Here is a 16,297-nt window from a genome sequence, read left to right as displayed (position 1 = left end):
TATATAAAAAAGAGGTATGAAATAGAATTTTGGGGGGAATTTACCATTCACATTCCTTTTTTCCCCCCTGTATTGGTCTGCCTGCCTGGCATCAGAATTCTGTCCTGTTCTTCTAACAATTTACCAGCTCTCTTTCTGAGTGAATTCTAGGAAATATTATGATTCAATAATAAGTTCTGACAATGGATAACTATGAACTTACCTCCCTTGTCATTTTAAGAGTGATTAAGGAGCCTGAATAGGCAAAACTAAAGAGTGATACACTGTCAATAGAAGGCTCTGGTAAATTCCCATATTTTATTTATAGGTGTCATGGTTGTGTTGGCTATAGAACAGGTTCCCAGAATTGGTCAGAAAACCTACTGTGAAGATAAAGGCAGAATAAAAAAGGCAGAATAAAAAAGCCCAAAGGAATAGTATGGTAGATCTCTGACCTTATAAGCAGACAAAGCTACAAATTCTCTAACTGAAATTTGTTTCCTATGTACTTAATTTCTATTTGAAGTGAATATTACTGAAGAAAAATGACCAGTGTATAAATATGCTAATTTTGCAATCAGATAGGAGTATATTTGAATCCCAGTTTTGCCACTTACTAGGTGTCAGTCCTCTGCAAGTAAAAATAAAAATTCCTGGCCTCAGTTTCCTCTGTGTAAAATAGAAATATTTATCTGTCTTGGAGTGCTCTTTTCAGAATTAGAAACAATATATGTTAATGTCCATGGTAGATACTTATTAAATAGTGGTTATTATTATCATAATTATTTTTAATGATGTACTCTTGTTATATATCCTATATCCTCTGCTAGTAAATAAATGCTACTTGAGTGTATAGTAAATTTTATTGTTTATATAGCTATCGCTACCTAATAAGTATAAGGAAAATATAATGCTGACCAAATATAAAATTTAGATATTTTAATTGTAATTTTCTTTCTTTCAGAATTACTTACTGTCATCTACCTTTCCAGAGTAAATGGCTCTATGTTGGAACAGAAAGAGGAAATACACATATTGTAAATATTGAATCTTTCATTCTTTCTGGATATGTTATCATGTGGAACAAGGCAATTGAGCTGTAAGTTTGAATTTGAATATCACTTTATTTGGCTTAAATATTTCACATGGTTATGTAAAATATATGTCAAATTACAGAGTTATTTGAAACATTTATAGCTAATTTATGATTAATTTGTGTGAAAAGTTTAGCTAAAATAATTTGAAACTGTACAGACTTAAAATTATTGTAGTATTAACATATTCTTATTTTAACCTTTCTGAATACTTAAGAGTTTCTGAATAACTAAGGGTTATGTATGTAAAATTTGATGATAATAAGCTAAGACTCATTCTAAAAGTTATACAGGAAATCATCTCATTTCTTTATTGTCATTCTTAGTATAGCCGCTTCCAATGGGAATGGCAAGTGGATTGTGACCACATTTCATTTTATGTAAAAATACTCATAATCAGTTCACATATTTTTTATTGGTGGTAGCTTATTCTTCATTTGCCTAACATATTGTTCAGAGTTCTAAGGAGAATCAATTTATCAATATTTTTCATGTTTTGACATATGCATCCATTTGGATATGTGGTTAGTGGTAATTACCACTTTGACTTTGGCATTGATATTTAAGTTTATGCACATGTAAAAATGTGAAATTCCCCAAATGTGAAGCTTTGTGGAATTCCAAGTTATCTTTTTGTGGTACATACATGGACAATTTTCCTGGTCACTGTCTCCTGGTCACTTAATCAGGAAAAAATTTTTTTTAATAAATGTTTATGTTCTGTGCATATTAGGTCCTTAATAAGATATATTTAACTTGAGGCTGGCTCATTCTCTCTCTTGTATAGATATATTCTAAGTTACATAATTAATTCTCCAAAGCTCTGATTAAAACAGCCTATTTTTATGAAGTTTGAGTCTGGTCTTTATGATAAATCTACCATTCCCAATTTTTAATGTTTCAATGTGCCTGTATATTACTTGATAGGAAAGGTTATTACTAATTATGATCTTCTTATAATATTCCTTTTGTATTATGTCCTAATGGGTCTTTTATCAATGGTAATTCTTCATCTCTGATTAGATTAAGAGCTGCTCCAGGGCAGAATCTTTGTTCACTGTTCCTTTCTTTTTCTTCATACTTCGCTTATTTTGGTGCTTTCCACAGAGTGGTTACTAAGTGATTGATGACACTACTGAAGAGTTACTTTGATAGTTACACTCTACTATTGACTTACAGCTTTCATTCATAATTGGCATGAGCTATTTTGCTCATATATATTTTGATGTTCTATATGTGTATTTTAAAAAAAGTTTATCCTATAGTCAACTATGTCTTCCAAAAATTATTTACTTTTTTAGCTATTTGGGAAAGATTTTCCCACTATAATCTCAGTTCTATAGAAGTGGTAAATAGGGATGAACTTAATGTTTGCTTTCATAATATTGTTTTAGGATATTGATAAAAACATAAATAAACTTGAGAGATTGAATTATAAACTTTTATACAAATTTAACATTAGTACAAATAGTAATAGATGTATCATTTGTGTTTAGTTGAATGATGCTAATTAAGAAGTTTATTATCCAAATATATCAAATATTTCATCACTTTTGCTGTTTTGTTTCCATATTCACATACTTACCAAATACTTTTCATAGTTCATTAGTGATTTCTACTTTACCTGTATGTATTTATATAGTCTAACTTTTACGATTTCAGGACTAATGATGAATTTAAAAACTGTAAAAGAGGGTAAAATTAGAAGGAACTAAAATAAAATAAGACACTTATTTTTCATAGTATGATCTTAGACATGTGATACAGCATCATAATAGAATCTACCATTTATAGAAATATCATCTTTTATAGAGTTGTACATGCCTCTGAAAAATGTCCTGAAATATCCTCAAGAAATTATTAGTAGACAACATTACCTCTTGAATGTTTCTTGGTTTACATAGACCAAATTTCCAAAAGTGTGTTCCATGCAATTATATATCCATTGTGATACATATAATTTTAAATGGCAACTGCCAGTCTCCTAGAACGGTCTTTTAACTGCTCTCTACCTCTTCAGATACATTAGAAAATACATGTCACTTCCTGTTAATATGTGTCAAGTGTATGGGACAATAATAAAAAATATATTTAAAAGATCATTTCAGTAATAGAATTTTAAACACAAGTTTTAACAATACATTTTCTAAGTATAGCAAATGCAGAATTGTCTTTAAGAGATGTGAAATTATTACTAGGTAAGTTCTTACTTGAAATACTTTCCATTCAATGTTATTTTGTAATTTGTTTCTTTTTTTAGTGAAGGCTCTTAATTGTAATTATAGTCAATTCCCATAATTATAAATATTTTGTGCTCCCAAAATGTATGTATTAATTATTTGGAAACTGGAACACATTTTCCATAGAAACAGTGATGTTTATAGACCCATAAAATAGTAGCATAGAACTAAACTGACATAAAAATATTTCTATGGGAAAATGTATTCCAGGTTTGAGCACAAAAATAAATATTTCTGTGGAACAGCCCTGGCTTTTAAAAATATATAACCGGGGCGCCTGGGTGGCTCAGTTGGTTAAGCGTCCGACTTCGGCTCAGGTCACAATCTCACAGTTCGTGAGTTCGAGCCCCACGTCAGGCTCTGTGCTGACAGCTCAGAGCCTGGAGCCTGTTTCAGATTCTGTGTCTCCCTCTCTCTGACCCTCCCCCATTCATGCTCTGTCTCTCTCTGTCTCAAAAATAAATAAATGTTAAAAATATATAACCTATTTTTTTCTACATATGATTAAAATTTGAGCATGAAATTCAGAATTAAATAATAAATGTAAGACTTGTGTTTAACAATCACTCAAATATGTTTATTGTACACTACGATATGCTCTGTACTGGAAACAACTATGAACTGGGAAGACATAGTTACTGTCCTCTTGGGGCTTTTAGTCTAATAAAGGTGAGATTAATTAAAAAGGCAATTCCAATATATTGGAAATAAAATGTGGCAATTCCATAAGAAGGACACCTAACATGGGGTCTCAGAGAAGTGTCTGTGAAGGAAGTTACATCTATGTTGCTATCTGACAGGATGAGAATTTCAGTTGAGTGAAGAATTGGGAGACAGGGGTGGAAGTACTCTAGGAGGAGGGGATAGAAAGTTTAAAGGGTGGAATTTAAGAGCGTTTTTGTTCCATGCACAGGAATTTTAAGTAGTTTAGTTGGTTGTAATACCTGGGAGAGAGGATGACAAAGGAGAAGTAATCAGGGGATATAATATGAAAGGCTTTTTAAGGCAGTTTGAGAAGTTTGGACTTCTAAGGCCAAGGGCTAGATTTTGAAGGGCTTTATGCAGAGAGTTGACTTGATTAAATATGCATTTAGGAAGACTACTCTGAGGCAGATATGAAGAAATGATTAAAGAGAGAAAGACTGTATTCTAGGTAAACATTATGATTGATTTAGGAGTGGAGATAAGCTGTCATAATTAAATAAATAGAAGATAGAAGAGGCCAGACTTGGGTATTATGGAAGGATCTAAGAACAACGAGAAGAATTAAGAGATGTTAGGCTTGAGCCACTGTGTAGGTAAGGGTGCCATTTAGTGAAATAAAGTAGGAGATTGAGTAAGTTGGGAGTAAAATAATGAGTTCAATTTTAGGTAGGTTGAGTTGTATGTGTTTGTAAGACATTCAAAATGATATGAAGTGGGATATATGGATCTGAAGGTAATGAGATCTGAATTTATGGTCATTGAAACCATGAAAAAAGATGAGATTGTGTATGAAGAGTATATAGAAAACAGGTAGCAAACTAGCAGACACTCAACCAATTCTGACTCACAGATATGTTTTGTTTGGCTACCAGAGTTTTAAGTATGATCTGAGTTATTTGTAATATTTGAAAATTGGTAGAGTAGAAAAAAAAAGTTGTACTTCCAGATTTTCATGAAAATTCATGATGAGACAATTCTAGTTCAGTATTGTTGTCATGGCAGTCAATAATCAATCCACCTTTTGTAGGTGGATAATGTGCATCCAGTTTGGCACAGTTCTCATTCAGCCTATTTAATTCATTTGCAAATCTTGCCTGGCTCCTGTGCATTCTTGAATTCATGACCATATATAACATGGGAATAGATGACAGACAAGGGAAGAATGAAAAGGAATATCAATATTTAAGATATAGAAAGAGAAAGAAAGTCCACAAAGGAAACTATTAAGAAGCTATCATGGTGAATGGGAGGAAGATAAATAAATAGGGATACCTAGAAATATTATTGGGCATTATTTAGATAGATATTACATGACTTTAAGGTCATTGATAATTCTACCTAAAGTAATTTTTGTAGGATTTACAGAATCTAGAGTACACCAATGCTTTATGGCTATAAGTTTTTCAAGGAATGCTTGATGGTTTTTGGAGGTACAATGTCAGGGGAAAAGTCAGAAAAAACATATCAAAATGTTAGTAGTCATTATATTTAGGCAGTGAAATAATATGAGAGTTTTTTTTTCTTTTGACTATTAGTGTTTTCTAAGTTTGGCTTGCTTTCTTTCTTTCTTTCTTTCTTTCTTTCTACCAATAATATATCTTCTATAGTCTGAAAAAGTAAATACAAAACAACTGAAGTTTAATGCTAGATTATTTTCTGAACTTGAGTGTTTAACAGAGTTTGAGAGTCTAAATGGTAGAGTCTTGCATGTGGCCTTAGTAGTGTTTCTTAAAGTATATTTCAGTGATTGCCTTAATATGGTCAATGAGGAAGGATCCTATGAACCATCACTTTTGGAAAATATCAAAGATTTGCAATATTCACTTGCAAATTGTGGCTTTAAGAAGTTTTATAGAAGAAAAAAATATGTAACTATGTTTGATTCAGGGTTTCCCAAACTTTTTAACTATGGAACACTCTTTAAGTGAAATAACTTATATATTTACTAGTTAATCATAGAGTACACTTTGTTATTTGCTGTTCCAATCAAACCCAAGAGACAGGGGTATGTAGTTTGTTGGATATTATTAATTTCCAAAGGATAATTGAAGGACATTGTCCTTATCAGAGGCACTTATACTCTAATAAAACACTACATTTAGAATGCAAATAGTAACTCTGGTTCCCAATTATTCCATTGATTTACAGCAGTCATAATGCATACTGTTCATTGAGTGCTTAACATGTTTTGCCATTATATTAGGTGGTATATATATATATATATATATATATATATATATATGTTCTAATTTTCATAATTACTCAGTAAAGTCAGTACTACTATTTCCATTTTTAGATAATGAGATTTAGGATAAAACCAGTAACAAAATATCTAATAAATCTGTATTTATTCCTCTGAGTCACTGTGGGGAGTTGGTATCTAGGGAACCTAGAGTTACTTAATTTGTCAGTTTTCTCTGATTCCAACAAGTTTTTAAAATTTAATCTTCTTTACTATTTTGTGAAGAATCTTTGATGGTTTTAATGTGTGCATAAGAAATAAATTAGAATTATGTCAATATAATCATAATAGAATTAGTCTGGCACAAATAGGCTGTTGAAGAAAGGATGTGGAAAAATGAGCAGTAACAAATCTATGGTCATATCAGGTCATATTATATTTAACCATGACATAATCATATTTAACAGTATGTTAAAATAGGGAACACAAAAGAAACATGCTAGATATCAGAGTAGAATAAATTTAAAGTCAGATTTACAGAGCATAGGTCCTTTTAACAATATGCACTTAGACACATAGTTACCTGTTATTGCTTACCCTAGATAACAAATAAGTAAGACATAACCAGTGAACTATGTTTCCTCAGTTTGTCAGTTTTCTGTAATCTGGCTATCACTAGAGAGAGTTTCTTTGTAAATCAAAGGAGATACTAAACTTTTCTTAGGAGCAAAATTAGAGATTTTATGTCAAAAGAAATTGTAAATCAATTATATACTTTGCAATTTGGTTGCAAGGATTTACAGCATTAGCCTTATGGCTGTGTAAGTTTTCTTTCTTGTGTAACTAAAAGTTCAATTTTAAATTTTTGGAGGTCCAGATAAGGCAACAAACAAAAAAATGCCCAGTCCATAAATCCATACTTTTATGAAAAGGCATCATCTTGATTATTCATAATTTTCCTTTGATAATGAGGAAATAAAGTTGATAACATGAAAATATCTAAAGCATCGCTTTCATTATTAATATTGTCCCTTTGAGTATTTAATTTTTGTGCTATAGAAATAAAGAATCCTAGGGTACCTGGGTGGCTCAGTCGGTTAAGCGTCTGACTTCAGCTCAGGTCGTGATCTCATGGTTTGTGAGTTTGAGATCCACATTGGGTCTGTCTGCAGCACAAAGCCTGCTTTGGATCCTCTGTCCCCTTCTCTCTCTGCCCCTCCCCTGGTTGTGCTTGCTCTCTCAAGAATAAATAAACATTTAAAACAAAAAAGAAATGAAGAACCCTATTGTTATATGGATCTATGTTCTTAAACCTGATTTTAAAAAAATTACACCTATTTTAACAGAGTTACTAGGAGAAAGAAAGATGGTCTTCAAGAAAAACAACCAAATTTCAAATGAATAACTCTCAGATTATTAAGAGTGTATTCTAGTATAATTTCTTTGTTCCAGTCTCTAATGGTAAGGTGTTTTAATTTTTATTTTTTAATTACTATTTTGAATTAATTTAACAGATCCACAAAGACTCATCCAGGTCCAGTTGTACATTTAAGTGATAGCCCAAGAGATGAAGGGAAAGTGAGTATTACAATACCATTATTCTTGCATTTATTTTCCTCATTCTTGAATGAAGGTGTTTCTTGTTCTTATTTTGTACCTAACTTGTAGCACAGTTCATAGCATTCAGTGTTTTCTAAAATTAAAATATGTTGAATGAATGAATGAGCAAATAAATGAATGAATGAATGAATTGTTCACAATAATGGTCCCAAATTAAGTCTCTTTTTTCACCTAGAGTTAAAGTTGATATTTAATTCTAGAATTTTGAGGAAGGTATGGGACATGTGGAACAACTTCCATTTTCAAATATTCTGTGCTGGAACTTAACAATTTGATTATCAATATCATTAATCATAGGCCTCTGCTATTCAGTTTTGGTAATGATACATGACCAATATTAAATAATCATAAATAAGCCAATCTTGATTTTATAAATAGGTAATTATACAGAAAATTTTCTTAGGTTATAGAAATAATCCTTATTCATTTTGATTATTCATAATTTTCATTTTGAGGAAACAAAGTTGATAACATGAAAAGATCTAAAGCATCACTTTCATCATAAATATTCCTTCTTCAATAATATATTTTTTGCTAAATACCATAGAAAACACCTGTATAAATTAGTTAGTATAGGTTTTCTTCTTTGTTTATTTTTAAATGATAGAAAGTGAATTTGTCTAATAAATATTGAGCCTGAAAGTCAAGTTGCCTGATGGTAAAAGAAAGAACATTGGATTTCTTCAAATTGATCCATTAATACACTGTAATTCCAATCAGGTGTCATCAGAATTTACTTATTTTTAAGGAAATTATTCTAAAATTCATAAGAAAGTATTTTTCTCCAGATCCTCACCAACACTTGTTATTTCTTCTGTTTTTTATTTCAGCCACTCTAACAAGTGTAAGGTGACAATCTCATTGTGGTTTTTATTTGCATTTTCTTGATGATGAGCGATGTTGTGCATCTTTTCATGTGTCTGTTGGTCATCTGTATGTCTTGTTTGGAAAAATGTCTATTCAGGGCCTCTGCCCATTTTTTAATTGGATTATTTGGGGTTTTTTTTTGGTGTTGTATAAGTTCTTAATATATTTTGGATATTAACCCCTTATTGCATATATCATTTGCAAATATCTTTTCCCATTCAGTAGGTTGTCTTTTTGTTTTATTAATGGTTTCCTTCGCTGTGCAAAACCTTTTATCTTGGTGTAGTCCCACTAGCTTAATTTTGCTTTTGTTTTTCTTGCATGAAGAGACATATCTGGAAAAATATTTCTACAGCTGATGTCTAAGAAGTTACCACCCATTTTTTCTTCTAGGAGTTTTATGGTTTCAGGTCTCATATTTAGGTCTTTAATCCATTTTTGAGTTTATTTTTTTTTTAATTTTTTTCACGTTTTATTTATTTTTGGGACAGAGAGAGAGCATGAACGGGGGAGGGGCAGAGAGAGAGGGAGACACAGAATCAGAAACAGGCTCCAGGCTCTGAGCCATCAGCCCAGAGCCTGACGCGGGGCTCGAACTCCCGGACCGCGATCGTGACCTGGCTGAAGTCGGACGCCTAACCGACTGCGCCACCCAGGCGCCTCTAGTTTATTTTTGTGTATAGTATAAGAAAGCAGTACATTTTCATTCTTTTGCATGTAGCTGTCTAGTTTTCTAAGCACTGTGCTCCTTTGGCAACACATATATTAAAATCACAGAGAAGATTGGAATGGCCCCTGGGCAAGGATGACATGCAACTTAGTTTTCCCAGCATCATATGTTGAAGACACTGTCTTTTCTCCATTATATATTCTTGCCTCCTTTATTATAGATTAATTGACCATATAAGCATGGGTTTATTTCTGGGCTCTCTAATCTGTTCCATTGATCTATGTGTCTGTTCTTATACCAGTACCATGCTGTTTTGATTACTACAGTTTTATAGTGTATCTTGAATTCTGGAATTGTGATACCTCTAGCTTTGTACACAGTTGCTGGGAATGCAAATTGGTGCAGCCACTGTGGAAAACAGTATAGAAGTTCCTCAAAAAATTAAAAATAGAAATACCATATGATCTAATAATTACAGTACTGGATATTTTCCAAAGAAAACAACAACAACAACAACAACAACAACAACACCCCCACTCATTTGAAAAGATATATGCACCCCTGTGTTTAATGCAGCATTGTTAACAATGGCAAACATATGGTAGCAACCCATGTGTTCATCCATAGATGGATGAGTAAAGAAGATGTGGTATATATACACAATAAAATATTACTCAGCCATAAAAAAGAATGAGATCTTGCCATTTGCAACAATATGGATGGACCTGGAGGGTATGATGCTTAGTGAAATAAGAGAAAGACAAATACCATATGATTTCACTCATATGTGGAATTTAAGAAACAAAACAAATGAACAATGAGAAAAAAAGACAAGCAAAAAAAAACCAGACTTTTACATATAGAGACAAACCCATGGTTGCCAGAGGGGAGGTGGTTGGGGAGAAGGGTAAAATAGATAAATGGAAGAACAGAATTGTTGAATCATTATATTGTACACCTGAAACTAATATAACACTATATATTATACTTCAGTTAAGAAGAAAAATAAAATTAGTAACTATAAATTTTAAAAAAGGAAAATATTTAAAATATTTTTTAAATTTTTGCTTCAAGTTTTTATTTAAATTCTGGTTAGTTAACAAACATTTTAATATTAGTTTCACATACTGAGATACCACTGGTCAGATACCATACTGGTCAGAGTGGCTAAAAAGAACAAATCAGGAGACTATAGATGTTGGAGAGGATGTGGAGAAACAGGAACCCTCTTGCACTGTTGGTGGGAATGCAAACTGGTGCAGGCACTCTGGAAAACAGTGTGGAGGTTCCTCAAAAAATTAGAAATAGATCTCCCCTATGACCCAGTAATAGCACTGCTAGGAATTTACCCAACGGATACAGGAGTGCTGATGCATAGGGGCACTTGTACCCCATTGTTTATAGCAGCACTTTCAACAATAGTCAAATTATGGAAAGAGCCTAAATGTCCATCAGCTGATGAATGGATAAAGAAGATGTGGTTTATATACACAATGGAATACTACTTGGCAATGAGAAAGAATGAAATCTGGCCATTTGTAGCAATACGGATGGAACTGGAGAGTGTTATGCTAAGTGAAATAAGTCAGTCAGAGAAAGACAGATACCATATGTTTTCACTCATATGTGGATCCTGAGAAACTTAACAGAAGACCAGGGAGAAGGGAAAGGGGGGGGGAAATTACAGGGAGGGAGGGAGGGAAACCATAAGAGACTCTTAAATACTGAGAACAAACTGAGGGTTGATGGGGAGTGGGGGAGAGGGGAAAGTGGTTGATGGGCACTGAGGAAGGCACCTGTTGGGATGAGCACTGGGTGTTGTATGGAAACCAGTTTGACAATAAATTACATATAAAAAATAATGAAAATAGATAAACTTAAGAAAATGAAAAAAATAAAGTTTAATGGACTAGAAAAAATATTAGTTTCAGGTATAGAATTTAGTGATTCATCACTTACGTACAAGTCCCAGTGCTCATCACAGCAAGTGCCCTCCTTAATGCCCATCATCCATTTAACTCATCCCCCACCGCCACCTCCCCTTCCAGTAACCTTCAGTTTGTTCTCTATAGTTAAATCTGTTTTCTGGTTTGCCTCTCTTTTTTTTTTAATCCCCCTATGTTCATCTGTTTTGTTTCTTAAATTCCACATATGACTGAAATCATATGGTATTTGTCTTTCTTTGACTTATATTGCTTAGCATAATACTTTCTAGCTCCAACCTGTGTTATTACAAATGGCAAGATTTCATTCTTCTTTATGGCTGAGGAATATCCCACTTGGCATCATAGGGTGTTGCCTCTTACCTCTAAAGAACAGTGCTTGGCTGCTGTGAGAAGGAAATATCCTCACTTAAGTACTAGGGAAATGGAATATCCCATTTTTTCCACATCAGATGGCAAAATATTAAAAATTAAAAATAATATCAGGTAATGGAAAATATCCCCCCCCCACACACACATACATACCACATCTTCTTTAGCCATTCATCAGTCGGTGGACATTTGGGTTCTTTCCATAATTTGGCTATTGTTAAAGAGTAATACAATACATTGTGATATTGGTACAGGGGATACAAAAAGACCAATAGATGTAAATGGGTATTCCAGAAATGGTTCAGACTTTTGGGGTAATTTTTGGATATTTTAGAGAAGATGTTTTAGGACATAAAAAACTATTGAATAAATGGTGATGGACAATTGGATATCCATTTTGAAAAAAAAAAGTAATGTCTCTCTACCTTACTCCATTCACAGAAGTAAATTCCAGATGGAGAAAATATATAAACATTAAAATCACAACTCAGAAAGTTTTAGAAGAAACTATAGGAAATGAGTTGTTACTGTAAAGTAGAGACATCCTTAGGAAAGACATAAAACCTAAAAGCTTTAAGGAATATACCATAACAAGACAATCATGATAAGAGATAGGCAATAAAGAGGGAGATATTTGCTACATATAGTAGGCAAATAATGAACATGCAAAATATATAAAAAACTTGTACCATATCCTCATCTTTCATAATAGGAAATCAATATGTGTAATTAATATATCAAGAAATTGAAATATAAATATATTTAGAAATATGAGAGTAAGTTTACTAGAAAAGGCAGTTATAAGAGTTGAAAATGTGTTGCCTCTTACCTCTAAAGAACAGAGTTTGGCTGCTGTGAGAAGGAAATATCCTCACTTATAAGTACTAGGGAAATGCAATATCCCATTTTTTCTACATCAGACTGGCAAAATATTAAAAATTAAAAATAATATCAGGTAATGGAAAATATTAATAATGAATAATGGACACCTAAATACAGCACTAGTAGGTATATATACCAATATGGGCAATCTGGCATTCTCACCATTTAAAACATGTATTCATTATGACTTAGAAAATTCATTTCAGAGGTCTATCCTATTTATATTACCAAGGGCCAAAATACTGAAAACAGAATAAAGTTCAATTAATAGAAAATGGAATGAATGTATGCCAATATATCCATATTATAGAATGCTGTACTGATATGGAAAGTTCTTTAATCCATGTTTTAAAAATAAAAGTTGAAGAACAATAAGTGCAGTATAAGGCCACTTGAATAATGCATTTGTGTTTTTATTATATATTCAAATACCCAAGAAAAAAGGCCTGAAAGTATATGTACAAATCTGGGGAGGATACTGGAGATTGGAACTGGGGAAAGTGATCAAAGGTATTGATAGTCCCCTTTGTTCATATTTTTATGAATATAATGTGTGTTAAGTAATTAAAAATTAAAAGGGATGAGAAATAAATTAGTATTAATGTCAGAATACTACATGTTTGAAATCTTGAATAAATCATTTGACTTTTTTTAAAAGCTTGTCTATTTTGAGAGAAAGAGCACGAATGACTGCATGTGCAAGCAGGGGAGGGGCAGAGAGAGAGAGGGAGAGAGAGAATCTCTCCATTTGTCAGTGCAGAACCTGCCACAGGACTCAATCCTGCAAACTGCGATTTCATGACCAGAGCTGAAATCAAGAGTGAGATGCTTAACCAACTGAGCCACCCAGGTGCCCCCAAATTGTTTGACTTCCATCAACAGCCTTTTGACACATAGAGGTTTTTTCTTATTTTAATGTATTGAATTTTATCAGTCTTTTCATTTGTTTCTCGCATTTTGTATCTTATTCAGTAAATCATTTCTTCCTGTGGGAAAATATCATCCTTGTTTTAAAACAGAAGATCAGTTTTAAGGCTTTCCATTTCACGATTAGATTTTAACTTAAATATAATTTATTTTATATTGGTTTGAAATAAGGGATATGTCTGTTTTTACAGATAAATAATTCATTTATTGAATAGTTAATTTAGTTGCTAATTTATAAGGACATATCACTCACATATGAAATTCCCATGCTTGAATGGATCTTTTTTCTGGACTTTTCCTCTGTTGCATTGATATATTTATTTATTAGTGTACTATTACTACATTTTATTAGTAATAATACCTTTACAAAACATCTTGTTATCTGGTAGGTCCTCCACCTCTTCCTTCTCTATCTTGGCTTTTTCTGAACATTTATTGTACTATATACACTGCAGAATCAGTTTCTAAAACTCTATGTAAATGTCTCCTGGGATTTTGTTTGTAATTTGAACATACCGATTAGAAAAAATTTACTTCTTTAAGATATGAATGTTCCAACTATAAACATAGTGTTTCCTTTAGCCTTCTTTTTTTCTATATAGCTTTATAACTTTTTCCACAAAATTCATATGTATATCTTTTGTTAGATTAATTCTAAGTACTTTATAGATTTTATTGCTTCTGTGAATTAATTTTTTTAAAAATCAATTTTAAGTCATTTTAGTGCATAAAATATTGATTTTGTTATTTTGTGTTCATTGTGTCACCTAATGTTTTGTTTTTAATGGCTGTCCTTAGATTACCTGGAATATGCTATGTATAAAAGCATAGCAAACATAGACAAATTTTGTTTCTTCCTTTCTAATATTTATATATTTTTATATACATATTTGTTTTGTTGGATAGGAACCCAGTGGAGGTGAATATAAGTGGCTTTAATGGGAACTTTCTTTTGTTTCCAACTGCAAAAGAAATATCTTCCAAGATTTCAAAATTAAGATGTTTGCTACAGGTTTTTGGTTGATTGCTTTTATGAAGTTCACCTATTTCCAATATTCAAAGAGTTTTAAATTATAAACAGTGTTGAATTTTTTGGATGCGTTTCTACATGCATTGAGATATGTTTTGTGCTAATCTCAGTCTATTGATAAGGATGCTATATAGGATCTAGAAATACCTGGGGACACTAGCTGGACCTGAACCAGCTCTCATCAACATTTCCTTTTTCAGAGCCAGTGTTGTGGCTAGACCAGCCCTTGTGGGTTTTTTTAATGGTCAAGATACCCCTCAACAACAATTATCAGGGAACTTTGAAAAACAAGATTATTGTTCATGAGTCCTAGAGGGTACACAACATGGTTGGGGCCATTCAGTGAAGTCATAGGTAGAGAAAGAGAGAGTGCATGTACCTGGGGTTCTGATTTTATTGAGGATGGAATGCCTAGGGTTTCACATGTTCACTTTATTTGTGAAATAAAACAGAAGAGTGGGAATTTAAGTGTGGGAAAGGAAAAGTAAGCTGTCAATCAAATTGTCAGTTTATCTGTGTCAACCAGAGCTTTCTAAAAAAGGGGAACTTCATGGGTGGGGTATCCTGGCTCTTTATTTAGTCATGTAGCTTGCAATGTGTTTCTTCAAGATGGATGTCTGAAGTGAATGCCTCAGCAATCAAAAGTTTAATGTCAGACACTTATATTACAAAAAAAAGAAAGCTATCATGTACTTATACTACAAGATGAGTATTCCTTAAATTGTTAATTTGTTGAAATATTAATAGATTTTCTAATTAAAAACATTTACATTTCTGGGATAAATTCAACCTGGAAGGGACAATTTTCTTTTTTTTTTTAAATTTTTTTTTTCAACGTTTATTTATTTTTGGGACAGAGAGAGACAGAGCATGAATGGGGGAGGGGCAGAGAGAGAGGGAGACACAGAATCGGAAGCAGGCTCCAGGCTCTGAGCCATCAGCCCAGAGCCTGACGCGGGGCTTGAACTCACGGACCGCGAGATCATGACCTGGCTGAAGTCGGACGCTTAACCGACTGCGCCACCCAGGCGCCCCTGGAGGGGACAATTTTCCACAGAGGCTTTGTGGTGAGGTGAAAGAAGGAACACATTACTGATGTTAAGTGTTATATTGAAACAACATAGTATTGTGGAATCAGAAAACAGACCATCCTCTCTCTGAGATATTATTTACTAAAGAAACTGTGCATTAGTGTATCAAATCGAAGAGGGTGCCCTTGAACTAAGAGATGCTTATATTGGGCATAATAGTGTATACATTTCCTTGAATTCTCTCAGGCCTGTCTGTATCCCCAAATCATGACTGTTTGCTTCATCTCTGTTTTGGCAAAATTAATCAGTTTTATACAGTACTGTTTCCTTAAGTAGACTGGCTATGCCAAGTCTTAGCTTCTCCCTTTAATTCTGGATTCAGATAATATACCATATTATAAGATATGATATCTGGCTTTCCTACCAGCTACCAAAGGAGTCAAATGACAAGACTCTGAAATGAGGGGGTATTAACTTCCCATGGAGAAAACCTTAACCAATATTAGACAAGACACAGAAATAAATTCTCCTTTCCTTCCTCTCTGTGGTTGGGCTATTCTGAATTATGGTTTTTCCACATAGACTGTTAGAGACATCTAGCGATGCCAAACATATATACATGCTGAGTGATTGGCTGTGTCTCTTTGTCTTCTCCCATAAAATAGTGATTAGTGTGATAATGTATCATCTTACTTTTACGTCTTTGCTTTACTTCACTTTTCCTTTATTATTACAGCCCTGAGATTGCAATTCTC

The 16,297-nt window shown here is 32.8% G+C and overlaps 1 protein-coding gene and 1 pseudogene across 1 annotated transcript in view; both read left to right on the top strand.

Moving 5' to 3' along the window:
* STXBP5L (syntaxin binding protein 5 like) overlaps positions 1-16,297 on the top strand; it is a 390,498-nt gene that overhangs the window by 144,658 nt on the left and 229,543 nt on the right. Inside the window, exons 6-7 of the mRNA XM_030330346.1 lie at positions 944-1,078; positions 7,715-7,778. Coding sequence (XP_030186206.1) covers positions 944-1,078; positions 7,715-7,778 — 199 coding nt within the window. The remainder of the gene's footprint in view (positions 1-943; positions 1,079-7,714; positions 7,779-16,297) is intronic.
* Positions 9,430-9,527, top strand: LOC115524348 (annotated as a pseudogene).

This window comes from Lynx canadensis, chromosome C2, assembly GCF_007474595.2.
Source record: "Lynx canadensis isolate LIC74 chromosome C2, mLynCan4.pri.v2, whole genome shotgun sequence".
Taxonomy (NCBI): domain Eukaryota; kingdom Metazoa; phylum Chordata; class Mammalia; order Carnivora; family Felidae; genus Lynx; species Lynx canadensis.
Note: the sequence above shows the minus strand (reverse complement) of the source record. Positions and strands in the feature narration are given on the sequence as shown.